This window comes from Corvus hawaiiensis, chromosome 27, assembly GCF_020740725.1.
Source record: "Corvus hawaiiensis isolate bCorHaw1 chromosome 27, bCorHaw1.pri.cur, whole genome shotgun sequence".
NCBI lineage: Eukaryota > Metazoa > Chordata > Aves > Passeriformes > Corvidae > Corvus > Corvus hawaiiensis.
Window position 1 is genome coordinate 1,366,120 of NC_063239.1, and position 20,932 is coordinate 1,387,051.

At 52.7% G+C, this 20,932-nt stretch overlaps 2 protein-coding genes across 2 annotated transcripts; one reads left to right on the plus strand and one right to left on the minus strand.

The window, feature by feature from the left end:
* Nucleotides 1-589: 589 nt before the first annotated feature.
* Nucleotides 590-5,409, plus strand: NEFL (neurofilament light chain). The gene is made up of 4 exons (XM_048287476.1): nt 590-1,677; nt 2,864-2,988; nt 3,770-4,086; nt 4,836-5,409. The coding sequence occupies exons 1-4, from the start codon at nt 628-630 to the stop codon at nt 5,024-5,026; spliced, it is 1,683 nt and encodes a 560-aa protein (XP_048143433.1). The 5' UTR covers nt 590-627; the 3' UTR covers nt 5,027-5,409.
* Nucleotides 5,410-10,691: 5,282 nt separating this feature from the next.
* Nucleotides 10,692-15,620, minus strand: NEFM (neurofilament medium chain). Its single transcript, XM_048287475.1, has 3 exons — nt 14,514-15,620; nt 14,004-14,128; nt 10,692-12,622 (listed from the first exon to the last, which is right to left on the minus strand). The coding sequence occupies exons 1-3, from the start codon at nt 15,573-15,575 to the stop codon at nt 11,293-11,295; spliced, it is 2,517 nt and encodes an 838-aa protein (XP_048143432.1). The 5' UTR covers nt 15,576-15,620; the 3' UTR covers nt 10,692-11,292.
* Between the last annotated feature and the right edge of the window lie 5,312 nt (nt 15,621-20,932).

Sequence of the window (20,932 nt, forward strand, 5' to 3'; positions counted from 1 at the left end):
CACAGCCTGGGCGGGTTGGGGGCTGCACCTAGACCTGAGGGGAGCTGGATCTGAAAGGGCCAGAGGTGGGCCCGGAGGGACGCTGAGAGATGCCCCAGGCAGGTCCGAGGCTGTGCCCCAGAAGGGCCGAGACAGGGCTGAGACGGTGAAGCGGGGCCGAGCCGGGGCCGTTCCAGAGCGGGCCGGCCACAGCCCCCACTGCATCCCTTCATTGCTGTGATGCCCGGAGCTGTCCAGGCATCCCTTCATTGCTGTGATGCCCAGAGCTGTCCAGGCATCCCTTCACCGCTGTGATGCCCGGAGCTGTCCAGGCATCCCTTCATTGCTGTGATGCCCAGAGCTGTCCAGGCATCCCTTCACCGCTGTGATGCCCGGAGCTGTCCAGGCATCCCTTCACCGCTGTGATGCCCGGCACCATCGCGGTGATGTCCGGCCCGTGCCGCTCAGGCCATCACAGCAGTGAGGGAATGCCTGGACAGCTCCGGGCGTCACCTCACCGCGGCGATGCCGCCGCGCCGCGCCCCGCCCCGTCCCCGCCCGGAGGCCGCTCCGCCCGCCCTCCCCGCGCATAAATATCGGGGTGCGGGCGGCGCCCGCTGCAGAGCAGTCGCCGGAGCCCCCGCAGCCATGAGCTCGTACGGCTACGACCCGTTCTTCCCGTCCTACAAGCGGCGCTACGCGGAGAGCCCGCGCATCCATGTGTCGGTGCGCAGCGGCGGCGGCTTCGGCTCGGCGCGCTCCGCGTACTCCAGCCTGTCCGCGCCCGTGTCCTCCGTGTCCGTGCGCCGCAGCTACGCCACCTCCAGCGCCTCGGGCTCGCTGCTGCACTCGGTGGACAGCCTGGACCTGAGCCAGGTGGCCGCCATCAGCAACGACCTCAAGTCCATCCGCAGCCAGGAGCGAGCGCAGCTGCAGGACCTCAACGACCGCTTCGCCTGCTTCATCGAGCGCGTCCACGAGCTGGAGCAGCAGAACAAGGTGCTGGAGGCCGAGCTGCTGGTGCTGCGGCAGAAGCACGCCGAGCCCTCCCGCTTCCGCGCGCTGTACGAGCAGGAGATCCGCGAGCTGCGCTTGGCCGCGGAGGAGGCGACGAGCGAGAAGCAGGCGCTGCAGGGCGAGCGGGAGAGCCTGGAGGAGACGCTGCGCGGGCTCCAGGCGCGCTACGAGGAGGAGGTGCTGAGCCGCGAGGACGCGGAGGCGCGGCTGCTCGAGGTGCGCAAGGGCGCGGACGAGGCGGCGCTGGCGCGGGCGGAGCTGGAGAAGCGCGTGGACAGCCTGCTGGACGAGCTGGCCTTCCTCAAGAAGGTGCACGAGGAGGAGCTGGCCGAGCTGCAGGCGCAGATCCAGTACGCGCACCTGTCCGTGGAGATGGACGTGTCGGCCAAGCCCGACCTGTCGGCCGCGCTGCGCGACATCCGCGCGCAGTACGAGAAGCTGGCGGCGCGCAACATGCAGAACGCCGAGGAGTGGTTCCGCAGCCGCTTCACCGTGCTCAGCGAGAGCGCGGCCAAGAACACGGACGCCGTGCGCGCCGCCAAGGACGAGGTGTCCGAGAGCCGCCGCCTGCTCAAGGCCAAGACGCTGGAGATCGAGGCCACCCGCGGCATGAACGAGGCGCTGGAGAAGCAGCTGCAGGAGCTGGAAGAGAAGCAGAGCGCGGATATCTCCGCGCTGCAGGTGAGGGGGTGGGGGCTGGAAGGGTCCCTGCAGAGGAGGAGGGTGGGGGTCTCGCAGGGGAAGGGATGATGGGGTTTGAAGGGTTCTGCAGGGGAGGGGATGGGGGGGTTTGCAGGGTTCTGCAGGGGAGGGGATGGTGGGGTTTGAAGGGTTCTGCAGGGGAGGGGATGATGGAGTTTGCAGGGTCCCGCAGGTGAAGGGATGATGGGGTTTGAAGGGCTCTGCAGGTGCCAGGGGTCGGGGTTTTCAGGCTCCGCAGGTGAAGGGATGTTAGGGTTTGAAGAGTTCTGAAGGTGAGGGGTTTTGGGATTTGTGGGGTCCCTGCCTGTGAGGGGGATAAAGATGTGCAGGTTCCCTGGCGGTGAGGGCGTTCAGGGTTTTCTGGGCTCTGCAGGTGAAGGGATGGATGTTGGGGTTTGAGGGGTTCTGCAGGTGAGGGGATCAGGGTTTTCTGGGCTCTGCGGGTGAGGGGAGTTGGGGTCTGCAGAGCCTCACAGAGGAGGGGATCAGGGTTTGCAGGGAGAGGTTGTTGGCAGCATCACTCCTGGTTTGTGCTGTGCCTGTGTTGCAGGTAAGGCATCCTAAAATGCCAGTGCAAAATAACACGGAGCTGTAAAGCAGGATGTGGTGTGGAAATACAGACCCCAATCAGGATCTGAATTACCAAAATCATCCCAGAGATGGGGACACTCTGGTATTGCTTCTCTGAAGTGTGAGGTGTTACAAAATCATAACGCAGAACGCCCCTGATAAAGCACAAATTCATGTGTCCATGTACTGATACAGCCTGAACTGTTCTGCACCAAAAAATCATGGAATCACTGAATATCCCGAGCTGGAAGGGACCTGCAAGGATCATCAGTGGATATCCCGAAGCTAAAATTAGAAAAAGCACACAGAGGCCAAATTCAAAATGAAACAACACACAAATTTCGTGGATGCTTTGGCACTTGGGTACCAGAAAATTTGGCTCTGTGTGTCAAATAGGGCTGGAATAATGTGCTGTAGAAAACCTGCCAGGCAAGGTGTTAAATGAGGCTTTTTGGCTGAGGGGGGACTGGGAGCTGTGCAGTTTCTGTCTGCCAGAGCAAGATTAAGGGAAAAGGATTGGAGAAATTCCTTGTGATTATTGCTAGACTTGGGAGAAATGGGAGTTTTATGCTGTCAGTATTGTTCCATCCAACAGGATACAATCAACAAATTGGAGAACGAGCTGAGAACCACAAAGAGTGAGATGGCTCGGTACTTGAAGGAATATCAGGACCTGCTCAATGTGAAAATGGCCCTGGACATCGAAATTGCAGCCTATAGGTATGGTGGGGGATGTTTTAATGAGGCAGAACTCAGAGCAGTTCCCATTCTCTTCAGGAGAATTCAGGTTATTGATCATTCCCCCAGCAAAAATCTTCATAGATTTGTGGCAGAGTTTAATCAGCTCCTCTCTATGTGCACACAGAATTTTTAGCGTGGCAATAAATGATCTCCGTTCTCCATCCTGACAGATAAAAATACCTGTTCTGTACTTGGGGGAGAGATTTTGTATCAGTGGAATTCCTCAATAAAAATGGTTCATTTTCAAAATGGGAAATCCCTCAAGTGCCCTCAGGAACGGGTTTTGTTTCTGACTTGCAAATCTACAAATTAAATATTTTCCGGCAGAATTGTTGCTAAATAACTGTGGTGTTTTGTCCCAGATACTGAGAGATTCCGATGCTGGAGCAGAATTTCTGTGGAAGCCACAAGGGGGAATACTGAGAGAGCAGCTCCAAACGTTGTCTGACATCTCAGCAGCAAATTGTTACAGCTGTGCCGGTCTGTGCGAGCTGCAGGGTGGCAAAATACACCTCTAGCTTCACCTGCTAGAGGAACCTGGTTCTAGAGGGGTTTTCCTGTTCCTTCCAACAAGGAAAATTATTAATTCACCTGCAATAGACACATCTGAAAGAGATTATTCCAAGAAAATAGGGTAGCACTGGCACATGGTGCAAAACCAGCCCTTAATTAACAACCAGATATCTCCGGGGCTTGTGATGCTGGATCCTGCTGCAGCACAACCAATTCCTTTCTCTTTGCTTTTGTTTTTCCCTGCTAGGAAACTGCTGGAAGGGGAAGAGACCCGGCTCAGCTTCACCAGTGTTGGCAGCATCACCAGTGGCTACAGCCAGAGTGCCCCCACCTTCGGCAGGTCCGCCTACAGCGGCCTCCAGTCCAGCTCCTACCTGATGACCACTCGCTCCTTCCCCACCTACTACTCCAGCCACGTCCAGGAGGAGCAGATTGAAATCGAGGAAACCATCGAGGCTGCCAAAGCAGGAGAAGCCAAGGCAGCTCCTGCAGAAGAGGGTGAGGAGGAAGAGAAAGAGGAAGGTGAGGAGGAAGCGGGAGAAGAGGCTGAAGAAGAGGAGGAAGGTACTTAGAGTTACTTCTAAATCCCTTTTTTTCATGTTTCATGAAATATATTAGTCCCTGTTCATATGGGATAAACCCCAGAAATCCCAATGGTTAAATCTAATGATCAAAACTCTTTCCTTTTCTACTTCCATGAGCCAAAGGATGGTGGGATTAAGCGCATGGAATTCAAGCAGGGAAGTCTGAATATTGAATGCAAGATCAGGTGAAATGTTCAATCAGGCTGATGATAGGTTTCCAAAACCCTCAATGATAATGTTCAGGTGGCAGCAAGCAGCATTTAGTTATGAGGGATATCCTCAAAAAGAAGGACCAAGGACATCCTGAGCTGAATATGAATTCCCAGAGAGCAGCCCCAGACAATGGGAACATCAGCTGACGTCTGGGGCTGGAATTACTGGGTTCAGTGCACGGCAGTGTCACATCTCTGCAGTGCACTGGTGGCCGTGGAACTATGAGGGGTTCATTAGTGTAAAGTTTAATTATAGGGAAATTACAGCCAAAGAGCCAATCAGAGAGCAGTGACAGATTCTTCAAGTCTTTGCTTTAAGCAGTGAGTCCAGAATTGAGATTTTTCACAGCCACGATTTGTTTTTATCAAGTGTTTCAGTCCCCCTGAAATCCAGGATAAATCGGTTGTGCAGTTTTGCTGTAGCTGGCTGCCAGAATGTGTGGGGTTGAGGGAGGATCCCACTGAACTGGGATCAGGAATTGGACCTGGATGTGAAACACCTTTCTGTCCTTCAAAGGTGCTAAGGAGGAATCAGAAGAAGCCAAAGAGGGTGAGGAAGAGGAAGGAGAAGGAGAAGGGGAAGAAACAGCAGCAGAAGAAGGGGAGGAGTCCCAGGAAGCTGCTGAGGAGGAGAAGGAGGAGAAGGAAGAGAAGGAAGAGAAGGAAGCAGCAGGAAAGGAAGAGAGCGAAGGCAAGAAGAAGGCTTGATCCAAGGGCAGCTTTCCATCAGAACCAACGGCTGACTGAGCTCCAGCTGCAGTCTCACCTATTTAATTCAGTGACCACTGAGGTTCTAAGTTCATGATTATGATGTTTCTCCCTGTGCAGAGTCTGAGTTTGCTTGCAGAGCACCCAAGGCTTGCTCCCCGAGTGCCGCATGGTTCCACGTATGAGTTCAGGGCTTCTGTCTTCCCTGGGTGACCCAGAACCTTAACATTTAAAATGGGGGGAAAATAAGTGGTGGGAATGAAAGGTTACATTTATCTTGCATTTAAAATAATTATGGAAACGGTGGGTCGGGGGAAGTGATGGAGGCTTCATTAAGTACGTGCAATAAAGCAGTCAATAAAGTTCAGAAATGCTTACACGGATTCCTCGTGCGTGTCCTGTGTCCCTGATGCCCCTAAAAGGTTGATAAAGGGGTTTATCACACTCACCCTGTGGATGAGCAGTGGGGAAAATCTCTTGGGGGTGTAAAATTTCACACATTTGACAAAAACACCCTGGGGTGTGCTGGGGGCAGGCATGGGTCTCACGGGCTCGGGGGTGCAACAAGCACGAGCTGCCTCCTAAAAAATGGGAATTTGGCCAAACCAATACAGAGGGGAAATGCAAATGTGGCTGTTCAATGGTGGCAGGAAGTTGCTCAGTGTCTGGTGGGTCAGTGATGGAAGAGCGACTGAGGGTGTAGGTGAAGCTTGGAGCAAACATCTTCAAAAATGACCTTAAAATCAGAACATGATGAGCAGTTAGAGGGATGGATGGTGTGGGGGAAGGAGCTGCCTTTCTCTCCCAGCTGCAGAACTCAACCCTCTCTGGGCTGCAGAGGCTCATCCTGAGAATTTTTCAGGGATTTTTAAAGTTTTGCCTGAGCTAAAAAAGGCACAGAAATGGAGCATCCAACAGCAGCACAGCCTGGTGCTGCCTAAGCACTGTGCTGTGCTCTGAGCCTGTTTAACTTCCACTTGCCTACAGCTGCGACATGAAATTAAATCTTGTAAGGGCAAGCACTGGGCTAATGCTGCAAATTAAACCTGTTTAAATAAACTAAACCCATGGAAATCTGAGTTCAAATAGGCATTAATGGCTGCCTTAAGCTTTACAGACAGATGTGGCTGGATGAATTTCTGCACAGGATTTTGGGGTAGCTTTTCATTTTTTGCACTGGGGATGTGGTATCGGTTCTCCTCAACAGCTTTGTTCAGAGAGAAAGGAAATCTCTTTTTCTATACAAATTTTAGGAGTGTTCCAAAAGCATCTCCCTTTTCAGTGTTTAAAGGGTGATAAAAGAGCTTGTGCTGGCTGAAGTAAGCACTTAAAATTATTATTTTCTTTCCCATTCCCAAGAAAAGCAGCAGGAGAAAGAAAAGGAAGCTTGGTCAAGCCATTTGGAAAAGCAGTAATTCCAGTAACTCAGGGAGTTCCACTAGTATCATTCCCCCAATTTTTTTCCCTACTTTCCTGGGAGTTTGATGCTTTTGAGAACCAGAAGGAAAAGAGGTAAAATAATTTTCACTTCCTTCAACAACACCTCTTAAATATTTCTTTTTCCATTTCCCTCCTGCTTTATTTTCCTCCCTGTTTTTATCAGAGCTGTTGTTACAAAGCAGATCTCATTTTCCCTCTCCAGGCCAGTGGTGGGGGGAATTGGGGGAACTTGCAGTGCTCTTTACGGAGTGCTTTTACAGCTGCTGGGGGGATGGAGGGGACCTGCTCCCCCTGGGGTGTGATGCCTCCAGCTCCCCCAGCAGACTGCCGGGGCTGCTGCTCGGAGATAAGGAGCAGGAGCTGCTTCTCAGAAACCAGAGCTGGTTCTCAGAAACTCCCCTGAGTGCTGCAGCAGGAAGTGATGCCTGCACTCAGCTGGGAGAGAGGGGCTGCCCCTGAGGAGAAAAAACCTGTTCCAGCCCTGGGCAGAGCCCATCAGGACCATCAAAGCCAGAGCAGAGCTGGGCAGCTCGGCTGGAGAGAGCATTGCCAAGGGAAGGAGGGATAGGACAGGGGGAACAGCTTCAAACTGACAGGGAGGAGGTTTAGATGGGATATTGGGAAGGAATTCTTTATTCAGAGGACCTTGAGGGGCTGGGATGGAATTCCCAGAGCAGCTGTGGCTGCCCTTGGATCCCTGGCAGTGCCCAAGGCCAGGCTGGACGGGCTTGGAGCAGCCTGGGACAGTGGGAGGTGTCCCTGCCCATGGCAGGGGTGGCACTGGATGGGCTTTAAGGTCCCTTCCCACCCAAACCATTCCATGACAAATTAAATGCTGCCTTTCTCCAGCACTCTGAGCTCCTTTTAACTCTTCAAAACCCCATTTTACTTCCTCTTCCATGACTTTTCCTTGCTGACAAACTCCTCCTTCCCTCAGCCCTTTGCACCCGTCTCTGTTCTGGAAAGCAAAGCTCCCTGTGCAGCCAGGGCTGCTCCAGAGCAGCACATCCAGAGCTCCAGCAGCTCTCCCCTCTCTCCTGCTGCCGTTCCCAGGCTGCTCCCTGCTCCCTCTGTTCTTTTTATTGCATTGCAGCTCCGCCGGGCTCTGTGAGTCAGCCCCAGCAGGAGCTGCAGCAGGGCTGACTCTGCAGTGACCGCCCGGGCTGGGCCCCAGTCCTGCCCCGCTGCCCAAACTGGTGGGAGGGAGGCTGGGCTGGATCTGTGTGTTCCCAGCTTCTCCCAGGGCTGTGGGATGGATCCCGCTGCCAGCACTCGCTTTACCTTGGAAAATCCAGGCGCTGGCTTTGACGCAATGCAGTAAGAGCTGGCAGAGGGAGGCTCAGGAGAAACTTTCCCCCGAGTTGCAGCTGCAAGAAAAGCCAGGAGTGTCCTGGGGGGTTTTTTCCTGCTCTTTGGGTCTGGTTCAGGCTGAGGTCTCATCCCAGGGAGCGCCCAGGGAGGTGCTGGGTGCTTTCCCTGAGATGCACACACACCCCCTCCCCTCCCCTCCCCTCAGCACGGGGAGCACCTGTACAGAACATCCCGAGTCCAGAAATTCACCTTCTAGTAACTAAATAATTAACAGCTCATCATTTGCTGCCTTCCCAGATTAGCTAAGGATACTTTAATCCTGAAAAAAAAGCAGGAATAGAGCCCACATGTGAACAGGGAGCACACAAACCCTGATGACTGGAGAAAATTCTGGTGCCTGACTCAGCTCCCTGGCAAATGCAACCTGTTTGTGTTTTGTAACGCTGCCCAGTTTGTTCCCACCTGGAATTTTGTTCTGGATGCTGAAGAATATCTGTGGCACCTCCACAACCCAGCATAGTAGGAAGATCCTGGTTTAGAGCCCTCCAGCTCCTGAAGCCACGGTGGTCTTGGTATCCCACCTTAAAAAAGATGCACAAATTCTCACTGTCAATTCCTTTAATTAGTGTTTTTCCCTTCATGGATTTTTTTTATTGTTTAATGAACTTCTCTGTCTGAAAATAATTATTCCCTTCGCTGGTTCTGTGCAGTCTGGAGGAGTAATTGGTGCAGAACAGGCAAATAACATCCCATTTATGCCTCTCTGCCCGGGAACTGTGCTCTCCTTTGAAACTGTTTGATTGCAGATGTCAGTAGACAAAACCCTCTTGGCACCATGAAATATTAATCAGTTCTTACAGTTTTATAAACATTTAGAAATTTGTTAACCACTTGCTTGTTCCTCTTAGGATTTGCTGGGAACATCTGCAGTGGGAAATGGGCTAAATTCACAAATTTGGTGTGTGAGAGGGGGGGGGGATACAGTTCTGGGTAATAACTAAAAGCTGTGGCACATTTTGGGTGAGAAAAGGAGGAAAATGAGGATGTTGTGGAACACATCATACCAAGGGCTTGTTTGCCTCCCAAAACCATACAGGGAATGGATGTACCCCAGGCAGAGGGGTTGGTGCAAACCCCTCATCTCAGGAACTGCAATCGTGGATTGCCGGAGTGCAAACCAACACAAATGATGATTTTGGGGTCCCTGGAGCTGTGTCCTACCAGGCCTGAAGAGAAAGCAGCTGGAAAAGAAGCCCAGCATGAGAAATAGCCAGGCTGGGATCCCACCTGCACACGTTAAATGTTCCTGAGTCTCCTGCTGACACCAACATTTAATCCACCGTGCAAGGTGACCCTTCCTCTCCCTGCTGAATATTCCCAACCTTCCACTCCGAGGGGTGGATTTTGCAGTTTGGGACATTTTAGTGACTCCTAGAACTTAACTGAAAGCGTACAAACATAATCTCGTGTTAATTGGGGTTGAGCCATGGTGTTCTCTTGGAAATTTTGTTTAAATCCAAGGGGAAAACGCCTTCAGTGCTCCCAAACCTTTGGTGCAGACACCAAAAATAGGGGAGTGCTTAACTCCTCATTCCTAAAGGTAAAGTTATTTTTGTGTCACACCCACACGTGACTCCAGAGAAGCTGCCATTTAATTTGCTAGCTCTGCTTTAATTAAACATCACTCAGCAGCCGAGCTGGGAGCCCAGATTCCCACCCAGTGCTTTGCTCCACAAAGGCACCCAGATTGGTTTGAAAGCCTTATCTGCTGTGGGCTCCCCGCCACTTCTCCAGTGAGGAACACGCTGGACCCTTCCAATTAAAAACTCCTTGGTCTTCAATTACTGATGGGCTGAAGAATCGAAGGCACGGGGAAACCACAGCTTTTGATCAGACCCTCAGTTAGGCAACAGATTTCAGGGCAGTCCACAGCCTAAATCCAGGCTTTAGAATTATTTGCATTTCTTCGTGAGTTATGGGAGGTGGGGCAGCAGCTGCATTCTTCGCTTTCCTTTTGAAACGGGGAATAAACACGAAATTAATCTTAAAATTAATTCCCACATTGGAGTTGGGGCCTTTATCTTCTTCCCTTTGCTTCATTCCTCTCCATTTATTTTTCCAGGTAGAGGAATTTTTGATTCCTCTGGAAGAGGCCACCACTTAGGAGGTCTTGCCGTTGAAGATTTAAAAATGTCAAGTTTATAACCCTTGGCTTTGAGTTTAGAATTTTGTGTTTAGAGGCAGATTGAACCTCTTGATCATTCGAGCCAGAGAATTGATAAGGAGGTTCCCATACAATTAAAGCAAGAGGGGTTAAAATAACCAGAACCAAGCCCATTTTGAGGACCTTGTGGCGGCTTGGTTGAGTCCCCTAAATGGGTTTTTGCTCAATTAAATGACAAACTGACGATGCCACACCCAGCTGTGGTTCATGCAGCTTCTCTCCCAGAAAAACCAAGGAATTCTTTGGAAATTGGCTCTCTTTATGTGTGGATGTTGGGGTGTGAGGAGGAAAATGATGCTTACAGAAGGTTTTAACACTTTTTGGCTCAGTGCAAGCAGCATTGAGGGCTTAGAGACCTTCCCCTTCCTATGAAAAGCAACTGCAACCCCTCTAAGCACCTCAAGGCCAGCCAGAAGTGCTCAATGGATTCCTCTTTCCTCTAGAAAATATGGGATGTGGCTCCTACTTTCTTAATCCAGCCTTTGGGCTGGTACAGGAAATTTCTCCATCATAGCCAATTCCCAAACCACAGAACACCCCAGGTAGGACGGGACCCCCAAGGACCACCAAAGCCCAGCTCCTAAACGAGGACTCTTAGAAAAAAACTCTTCAAGCAATTTTCCATCCCCTTTCAGGAGAGAGCATCCAGCCTAGGAAAGGGTTTAAATTGGGACAAATCACCAGAACAAGTCATGTTTTCATATTGACCTTTATTGAGCAAGAACTGCTGTGACTGTTTTACATCAAACAACAAAAGGTTGCGTACTGTGCATGTCAACAAGGTTCTCCCAGGAGCAAAAGTCCACCCTAATTGCACCAGTGAGGTAAACATAATTAGTTATAAGTAGCTTTTTTTATTTTATTTTTTTTTTTAAGGCTAGGAGAGTTCTGGTTCTCATGAATACTCTATTACTGTTTTCAGTTTGGTTTTGGCTCAGTTGGTTCTTTGCATAATACATCTGAACTTGTTCCTCAGATACATCCCTCCAACAGCTCAGGAAATTCAGAAAAGCTTCCTCTGCACATTTCATCTCATGCACTAGTAGTAGTAGTAGTATTTTTTTGTAGATCCCCAAGCTCTGTGGAGGGAGTACATCTTGAGCCTGCATGCATTCCCCCCCCCTTCCCTATATTGCACGAAAAAGTAAAATACTGTGTGTCTGGAGCCTCCATGAGAGAACCCGATCTGCTTTGAAGCCGCCACCCACATGCATTTTGCAGCTGTCTATGGCTTAACCTTTTGCACCGACCCAAGCTCTTGAATTGGTTTGAATTTTAGCTATGGTTGGTTTTATTCGCTCTCTTTAATCTCCTTTACTACGGCGTGTGAAGTGACTTTCTCCACTTTCTTGGTGGACACCAATTTCTCCTCGAAGCTTTCTTCGTGCTCCTCCACCTTCTGAGTGACGGTCACCGACTTCGTGATAAACGTGGTCCCGCTGTCCCCACCCTCCCCTGTGATTTTCTCTACTTTTTTGGTTACCACGATTTTCTCAGCCTTGTCATCCACAGGGCTCACATCGAGGCCGTTGGTCACCACTCCCTTGTCTTCCTCCTCCTTCTCTTTGGATTCCTCCTTTTTCTCCTCCACCTCCCCATTGATTGCGATGTCCTCTTTCCTGGACTCCTTCTCGGCCTCAGCACTCACTTTTGTTACCTTGGTGACGGTGATGGTCTCCTCCACCACAGCCTTGGCATCCTTGACCGGGGAGGGAGGCTTCTCTGGGGACCGGGGCTTCTCAGGAGTCGCGGGCTTCTCGGGAGTGCGCGGCTTCTCGGGGCTCGCCGGCTTTTCAGGGGAGCGTGCCTTCTCCGGCATCGCAGCCTTCTCTGGGGTCGCAGCCTTCTCCGGCGTCGCAGCCTTCTCCGGCGTCGCAGCCTTCTCCGGGGAGGTCACCTTTGGCGTGGCAGGTTTCTCTGGAGACGCTGCTTTCTCCTCCTCCTTGGCCGCCTTCTCTGCTTTCTCCACCTTCTGTTCTTTCACTGCTTCCACGGCTTTTTCTTTCGGGGCGGCCTTGGCCGGCTCTGTTACGGGGGATTTTGGGGGCGATTTTGGGGGCGATTTCGGGGGGGACTTTGCGGGAGGGGTTTTGACCTTCTCTGCCTTTGCTGGTACCTCTTCAGCTTTGCCCTTGGCCTCAGGTTTTTCCTCCTCTTCCTCAGCTTCCTCCTCTTCTTCCTTTTCCTCAATTTCTTCTTTTTCAGAGCCACCTTCTTCTGCGGCGTCAGATTTTGCAGCTTCTTCCTCCTCTGCTTCCTCTTCCTCCTTCTCTTCCTCCTCAGGTGCAGCTTCTTCTGCAGGAGCCTTCTCAGAAACTTCTTCCTCTGCAGCTTCTTCTGCTTTTTCTTCCTCCTGTTCTTCCTGCTGTGCCTTGGCTGCCATTTCTTCTGCAATGGCTGCCAGGGCATCTTCCATCTCAGACTTTTCATCCTCCACCTTCGTCTCTTCAATGATTTCTTCTACAAACTTGTGCTGGACCTTCAGCTTTGGTGGTTCGATTTTCGTTTTCTGGATTTTGGTGGATGCTATTGTGACAGATGGTGGTCTGTGTGTGAATATGGGACCAGTAATGCTTCCAGAGAAGGCACTGAATCTTGTCTCTTCACCCTCCAGCAGCTTCCTGAGGGAATCAGGAGGAGAGAAAAAAAGAAAATGAGCATAAAAAAACAAAATAAGGGACAGTTGTTGGAATAATTGTGGCTATCCCATCCCTGGAAGTGTCCAAGGCCAGGCTGGACAGGGCGTGGAGCAACTGGGATGGTGGAAGGTGTCCCTGCTTTGGGATGAGTTTTAAGGTCTCTTCCAACCCAAACCATTCCAGGATTCCATCACAGTCCCTGCTGTACTGTTCCCCTGCCAGCAGGACAGAACCAGTTTGCTGTGGAATGTGCTGGAACTGCCCAGTGCCATCCACGGCTCAGGGCCCAGCCCAGCTTTCCTTGAATCCGCTCTTCTGCAAAACTCCCATCCAGCAGTTTTTAGCTTGGTTTGCCTGTGGCAGGTGTGACACGTCAGTGATCAGTTAAAATTCATCTTTAATGTCAGAAAGCTCCATTATGGTGTAAATCAGCAGGGATTAGGACAAACTAATTAATTTCATAGGATTCATTACGACTTAGGCAAACAGAATTTGACACAGCCAAGAGACCCAAATCAAATATTGTGTCTGAGGCAGTCACAGCTGATTAGAGCACATGTTCTAATTTGGTAATTTGGGCATCCACCTTTTTTTGTGGGAATATGAGAACTGGAGATTTCAGCTGACTTTGGCAGCAGCCAGCTACAGCCCCCGGGGTGTCTGTGTGTCTGAACAACCTCAGGAATTTCAACAGATCTGGAGATGGGGGTGGTTTTTTGTTGTTTTTACTTTTCTTTTATTCAAATGTTTTTCATCTGAGCCTGTGACCCAGAAAAATCAGGAGCTCTCCAGTGAGTTCTGAAGTGATACAGAGGAGACTAAAAAAACCTGCCAGGTGATGGCAACAGCAAGCAACGCTCAGCTCCAGATTAGAGCGGGTGCCTCTGAAGGAAAGTTGAGCAAGAAAAGCAAAAGTGTTTGTGACAGGCAGATCAGCACTTGCTGCCTCAAATCATGATCAAGCAAATTCCCTGTCTCTCCCAGGCGATGAAAGGGAGCTCTGGTGACAAGCCCTGCATGCCTGGCATCTGCAAAGCAGACAGGAATTAAAAATAAACTCGTCTTTCGCTGCATCTCCTGCTCCTGCGGCCAAGGACAGAATGCGGCGCGGGAGCCGCTGCACTGAGTCACGCTGTGCCGTGCCCGCGGGGCTTGCTGGCAGCTCTACCACTGATTAGCTGGTCCCTAATGACCTTCTGGGCTCTAACTGGGCTGGCTAATGGTTGCAGTGATTTAGCCAGGCTCTAATTTTACCCGTGTTCACTGCATGCAGATATTTCTTAGCTGTGGTAAAGCCTCCCGAGCCAGCAGCATCCGCAGTGCTATTAATATTCCAGACACGTCTGCAGTGATCCCACTGTACCTGTACGCAGCAATTTCGATGTCCAGGGCCATCTTGACATTGAGGAGGTCCTGGTACTCCCTCAAGTGACGAGCCATTTCCCACTTCGTTCCTCTGAGCTCGTTTTCCAGCTGGTGAATCGTGTCCTGCAAGGGAGACGCAGAAAACCCCTGTGACACGGGCAGGCGCTGCACGCGGGGACAGAGCGGGCACAACTTCTCTGAGGAGACTTTTAGAAACTCTTCCCGCCGCTCGGGGAGGCAGGGCCGGCATCAGAGCAGGACCCACCCGCTCCTACCGCCCTCCGCAGCATCCTCTCCCCGCCTTCCGCATCCCTGCATCCCTCGCTGCGCAGCCGGCACCGGGCACCCCCCGCATCCCTCCCGCCGGAGCGGGCACCGGGCATCTCCCGCACCCCTCCATCCCTCGCCGGGGGCTGGCACCGGGCACCTCCCGCATCCCCCTCCCCAGAGCGGGCACCGGCCATCCCCCCGCCGGGCTCGGGACAGCCCCGCGCCGCCTCCCCGGTACCTGATACGTGGTGAGGTCGTTATTGTGGCGCTCCTCGATGTCGCTGAGCTGCCTCTCCAGCGACTCCTTGGTGCCGCGCACCGACTCGAGCTCGATGCTCTTGGACTGGAGCTGCCGGCGGTACTCGGCGATCTCCTCCTTGGCGGAGCGGATCGCCTCCTTGTTCTGCTCGGCCGCCTCGGTGAGCTTGGCGTAGCGGCACTTGAACCACTCCTCGGCCTGGTGCATGTTGTGGTCGGACTGGCACTCGAGCTGGGCGCGGATCTCCTTCAGCGCCGTCGTCAGGTCTGTCTTCAGGTAGTCCTTCCTCTCCACCGTGGCGTGGGACGCCTGCAGCTGCGCCAGCAGCTCGGCCACCTCCTCCTCGTGGTTGCCCCTCAGGAAGGCCACCTCGTCCTGCAGCGACTGCACCTTCTTGTCCAGCTCGGCGCGCATCAGCGAGGCCTCCTCCATCTCCTTGCGCAGGGCGCGGATCGTCGCCTCCGTCTCGTCGCGCAGCCGCGCCTCATCCTCGAAGCGCTCCCGCAGGCGCTGGATGTCCTCCTCGATGTGCTCCGAGTCCAGCTGGATCTGCGCCTTCTCGTGGCTCACCTGCTCCAGGGCCCCGCGCAGCTCCCGCAGCTCCTGCTCGTAGGCGTCGCTCAGCTGCGCCCGCCCGGCGTGTTTCTGCCGCAGCGCCGCCAGCTCCGCCTCGATCTCCTTGTTCTGCTGCTCCAGGTAATGCACCTTCTCGATGTAGCCGGCGAAGCGGTCGTTGAGCCCCTGCAGCTGCTCCTTCTCGTTGGAGCGGCTCAGCTTGAGCTCGGCCGCGCCGTTGAGCAGCGAGGACTGGCTCACGTCCAGGCTCTCGGCCGAGCTCAGCACCGTGGAGCCGTAGGTGGCCCGCGGGCCGCCCAGGTTGGGGCGCTTGTAGGACGAGGACACGGTGCTGCCCGAGCCCCGAGACCACGACTGCGAGCGGAAGCCGCTGGACGGGGACGCGCTGGCGCGGCTGTAGGTAGCCCGGGTCTCGGTCACCCGGCGGTACGAGGGGTTGCCCAGGGGCTCCATGGTGTAGCTCATGGTGGGGCGCTGGGGGCGGCGGTGCGGGGCTGCTCCGGCCGCCGCCGCCCCTTTTATAGCCCCGCCGGGCGGCTGCGGGGCGGCCCCGCACACGTGTGCGGGGGGCGGCTCCCCCCGGCCCGGCCCCGGCCCGCCCCGCGCCCCGCCCCGGCTCCCCCTTCCTTCCCTTGCCGTCCCTCGCCTCGTCCCGGCTGCCCCTGCCCGGCCCCTGACGCCTCCCCGGTGCCCCTTCCCCACTCCCCTTCCCGCTGCTGCCCCTGTTCCCTGCCCCCTCCTCTCCCTTCTCCTCCCCGTTGCCCACCCACTCTCCCCCTTTCTTCTTTCATTGCTGCCCCCACTCCCTCCTTTCTTCCCCCTGCTCCCCTCTTCCCTCTCCCGCGTTCCTTCTCTCTTGCCCTGCTCCCTTCTCCCCCCTTCCCTAGGCCAGCACCCTCCTCCTTTCCCTCCTTCCTTCCTTCCTTTCTTTCCTTCCTTCCATTCTTGCTTTCCTTTCTTTTTTCCTCCCTTACTTTCCATTCTTCCCTTTCTTTCTTCCCTTCCCTTTCTTTTGTTTATTTCTTTTTCTGTTCTTCCTTTCCTTCCTTTTCATTTCTTTCCCCTCTTTCTTCCATTTCTTTTCACTCTTTTCCCTCTTTTCCTCCCTTTTCTCTCCCGCAGCCCCTCCTCCCGCAGCGCCCACGGCAGAGCGGAGCGCGCTGCGGGCCCCGGGCCGCTGCCGGGGGCTGCGGAGCCGGGTAGGGCCGGGGCTGGCACCGGGAACAGGGAACCGGGAGCGGGATCCGGGAATGGGGATCAGCGGCTCCATCACCACGGACAGCTCCCGCCGGGCGGGCTGGGAGGGTCGGGATCGGCCTTCCGCGGGGCTCGGGGGGGTTTCAGGGGGCAGAGGGCCCCGCAGATGGGTGGGGAGGGTCCATCCCCCCGCCCCCCCCCCCCGTCCCCAGGCGGGGTCTGGCGTGTGAAGGTCGCAGCGGGCGGGGGAGGCGGCGCTCGCCGGGGCTCTGCGGCACCGAGCGCTCCCCGCGCCGGCTCCGGGAGCTCTGCGGGAGGAGCGGGGGGAAGCCCTGGAGCAGCCGGGCTGTCAGCAAGAGTTTGGGAGACCCCCGGCATCTCAAATCCTTGCTCTTGGTGCTTTTCTTCGTCTCTTTCTCCCTTCTTCTCTTCCCTTCTCTTGTCCTCCCACCCGCCCGCTTTGATCTAACGCTTGGTGCATTGCTCACCATGAATAATAAATTGTTTGAAACCTTATTAGAAATTACATTTATGGGGGAAAGTAGACTTTGTATGGGCTGCATGACAGTGCCTGGCTGCCATCCAGACTCTGAGCTCCTCTTGGAGGGATTACAGCTGGAAATGGATTAGTAAACTGCGAAGAGAAAAAAAAAAATAAAACAACAAAAAAACCCCAAAACCCCAAAACTGCTGGTGCTAGAAAAATCCCTGCCACAGCTCGCATGGAAAAGCAGAGGGATGCTGAGGGGGGAGGGCTAACTCCTCGCTCAGAAGGTGCTGAGAAGGCTCTGTCTGTGCTCACAGCCTGAATTTTTAAGCAGCTGATCTCGAGAAAGGCAAAACCCTCCTCACAAACTGCCGGGGTGCCTCCAGCCCGGGCCGCCCGGACAGCTCCTGGTGGGGTGTGTGCGGCTGGGGAGAGTTGGGGAAGTCTGAGGGACAGGGTTAAACTTTGCCGAGCACATGGAGCCTCGCACCTCTCTGCTGGCTCATTAATATGATGCTGTCATAGGACTGCAGCACTGCAGTCAGAGCAGAACTCGGATTTAGCCACGGATCTGCCGGGTTGGGCTTCCAAACACGGGCAGCTCCAGCCACCGGTTCACCTCTGGAGCTTCAGATTACCCACATAGGACAAGGATTTTATGCTAATGAAGCAATCACGGATTCTAAACCTGCTTCATTAATTGAACTGAAAGTTTTTGCCATGGGCACAAACCCCTTCGGATTTCATTGGGAGTCAGAATAAAATTCCTGCCTATCGGGGCATTGCATTTTGTTTCTTTTTAGGGAAAAAGATGCATTTTAAACTGGCTTATTAATGAGTTTTTTCCCCCTGATAATAAAGATTGTGAGGGGGGAACAGATCGTGGTTTTATCCTTGAGGAAAACTCACTGTATGAGGAACCACACGGTTAACAGAGGTGCTTGGCAGCTTTTATTATCCTTTTAATCTCCTGAAAACAAGGAGTGGCAGATGGAACTTTGTAATAAAGCTCCCTCTCACTGAACACCTCAGTGTTTGAGATCCTTTTACCCCCTATGCAAAATAAATTGTTGCTTTATAATCAAGCAGCGCTAGGTTTGATTTATTTCTTTAATAGTGATACCAAGCAATGCAAACTTCTCTAGAACACAATACATCCCATATATATATACATGGATTGCTTTAAAAGTCGAGATATTTAGAGGAGGAGAAGTTGGCATTCACAGAGGTGTTCCGTGCAGAAATTCTGAAATAAAATTCATGGTTTTAATTGAAAACAGAGCCTTGCATGTGAATTCCTGATCTCTGATCAGATGCAGGGGGACAGGGCTCCTGCTACATTATCCTGAAGGTGATTTGAAGGATAAAGTGAGTCAGGGAAATCAGTCTGAGATGTTCCCTCATTTCTGATGAGTAATTAATCCCTCTTCCCTTTCTGTCCATCTCCGCTCTGGAGATTTTGGAATTCAGGCTGATATTTCTGCCTAAGGAGAACTTTTTTCGCCTCAAAGTTGACCAAACAAGAGCTGCTGCCTCAGAGCAAAGCTGATGTCTCAGGATTGAGGCAGGAGGAGGGGAGGAAGGGACACTCCCATGGAAAGGGAGAGCAGCAGCATTGCTTTCATCTAATTACCCACTATTGACAAACCTGCAGGGATGGCAGGGGGAAACTGAGTCCTGCAGCTCCCTTGAAAAAGAAGGAAAAAGGAAGGAGAATACAGAAGGTGGAGCACCACAACAGCCTGGCTGCTCCCGGGGAAAGGAGATCAAAACATAGCCAATGATAATGAATTAATTTGAATATATTAAAAACAGACTGAATCAGTCGGGAGGAATAAGAGGGGGGGTTGGGTGGGGTTTTTTACGGTGTTGAGAGGCAGCAGAATGAAGACACAGGGCAGGAAATGCAACATGGTTGGAACTATTAAAGATTATTTATCACCTCTAAGGGGGTTTGTCTTGGTCAGTTTTTAACATAAGCCTGGTTTAAGTTTAAGCAATCCAAGCCTAAATAGGTTTTAATGATACCCGTGCAAGGAGGGTGAACAGCGACATCAGACGGAATTTTGTCAGAGAGGAAAAGGAGTCAGGAAATGAGGATTTGGTCCATTTTTGTTCCCCACCACGCAGTGATGTAACCGGGTGTGACTCTCCAAGCCGCTGGGTTTGCACCCATTTGTGCCCCCGGAGCCCCCGCTGTCCTGTGGGGTCACCCCAAACTCACCAGCAGTAACGTGCCAGGGTATCAGCGGGTGAAATTGGTCTGGTTCCAGCTGAGCCAGGAGAGCAAGGACGGACTTTTCAGCCCAGCTGAGGATGTGTCCTGAGACGTTTAAACGGCCGCAGCCAGGGAGGAAAAAGGGGATTTATGGACCAAGAGCCTCGTCCTGCACTGTTGGATGCTCCTTGAGAAGGGATTTCATCCCTAAGGAAGCCCAGGAGTGCCCAGCACAGGGCAGGACAGCCCAGGACTGAGCAGGGCTGGCGTCCTCCTGCTCCCTCCTCCCTGGAATTTTAACAGCATTTGCTTCTTCTTTGTCATTTCTTCAGGATCTGGAGGTCTGAAGGATCGGGTTTGGGGTGAGTGGGTTGAAAACGGATTTTCCCATTCACAAAAGATCATCAGCATCCTCAGGAAGGTTTGAAGCAAAGAGGGAAGGGGATGGAGGGGAGAGACTGAGCCCTGGGCATTTTGGGGTTGGAATGGGATGCTCTCTAAGGTCCTTTCCAACCCAAACCACTCAAGGATTCCACTTCCCCTCTGTGCTGCTGGGAGGGCGGGGAGCCTGGGCTGGGGTGGGGATGTCACTTTTTGATATTACAGCACAAACACAAAGGTCCTGCTGGGCAACGCCTGTGCTCTGAAAAATTGATGTGTTCATTTTATTTCTGCTCGAAACTGGACTCTCTCCGGGCAGAGCTGGAACACAGCAGCGTTTTCCTAACGCAGCCCACTTTTCATCATTCCCTCTGAGCCGGCTGAGGTACTCCAGGACCTTAAATCAAGCACTGCCAGACACCCGGGTTATTTTCTTCATGCAGAAACGCTCTGTGTTGCATTTGAGGGTGAAATATTCCTGAAAGCCCAGCCCTGAGGCAGAATTGTCATTCCACTGACCAGTGAAGGAAAATTTCTTGCAAATTTCTACAAATCATCACTGAGCTCGTTGTTGCTTTCACTTTCCTGGATTTATCTACTGCAAGAGCTGTTCGTGGAACGATGGAATGGTTTGGGTTGGAAAAGACCTTCAATCCCATCCCATCCCATCCCATCCCATCCCATCCCATCCCATCCCATCCCATCCCATCCCATCTCATTGGCCCAGGTGGCTCCAAGCCCCATCCAGCCTGGCTTCGTTAAATATTCACCCTGAAATTTCCTGCAGTGTCAGCACCAGGAATAATTTCACAGCTCCAGACACACTTCAGGCATTTACTCACTTCAGAAAACGAAACTTTTACCAGGCCGCCCACATTTTCCTGGGGTGTTTTCCCTGCATTTTTGAAGCCCTGCATTGCACGTTGATTTTATAACTCCTGGGATGTTCTCTTTCCTGGCCACCTCCTGCCGTGGTTCCAAGGGCCACTTCTTTAATCTGGAGGAATTCACGGAGGAGCAGGATGCTGAATTATTCCATCAAGGGCTTCTTAGCCTGGAGTCTGCTGAATTATAATAGAAATAACCAAAATGTATTCAAGCAGATTCCTGCAGCTTTGTGAGCTGTTCTTTGGGATAACAGGGACAGGGTGGCAGGGACAGGGAGATCTTGTGCCTCCAGCTCCCTGATATTCACGGCTTTGATTTTCCACCAATAAATTCCAGCAACTTTTGGAATCCTTGGCCAGCAAAAGCTCTGTCTGTGCTCCTTAACTGGGTGTTGAACTCCTCTCCACTGCTTCTTTTAACTGCCCTTTAACCAATTAATTATAGAACTGGGATGAACTTGTCATGTGAATCATGGAATCACAGAATCCTGGAATGCTTTGGGTGGGAAGGGACTTTAAAATCCTCTAATCCCAGCCCTGCCATGCCCAGGGGCACCTCCCACCATCCCAGGGTATCCCACCCTGGCCTTGGGCACTGCCAGGGATCCAGGGGCAGCCACAGCTCCTCTGGGAATTCCATCCCAGCCCCTCC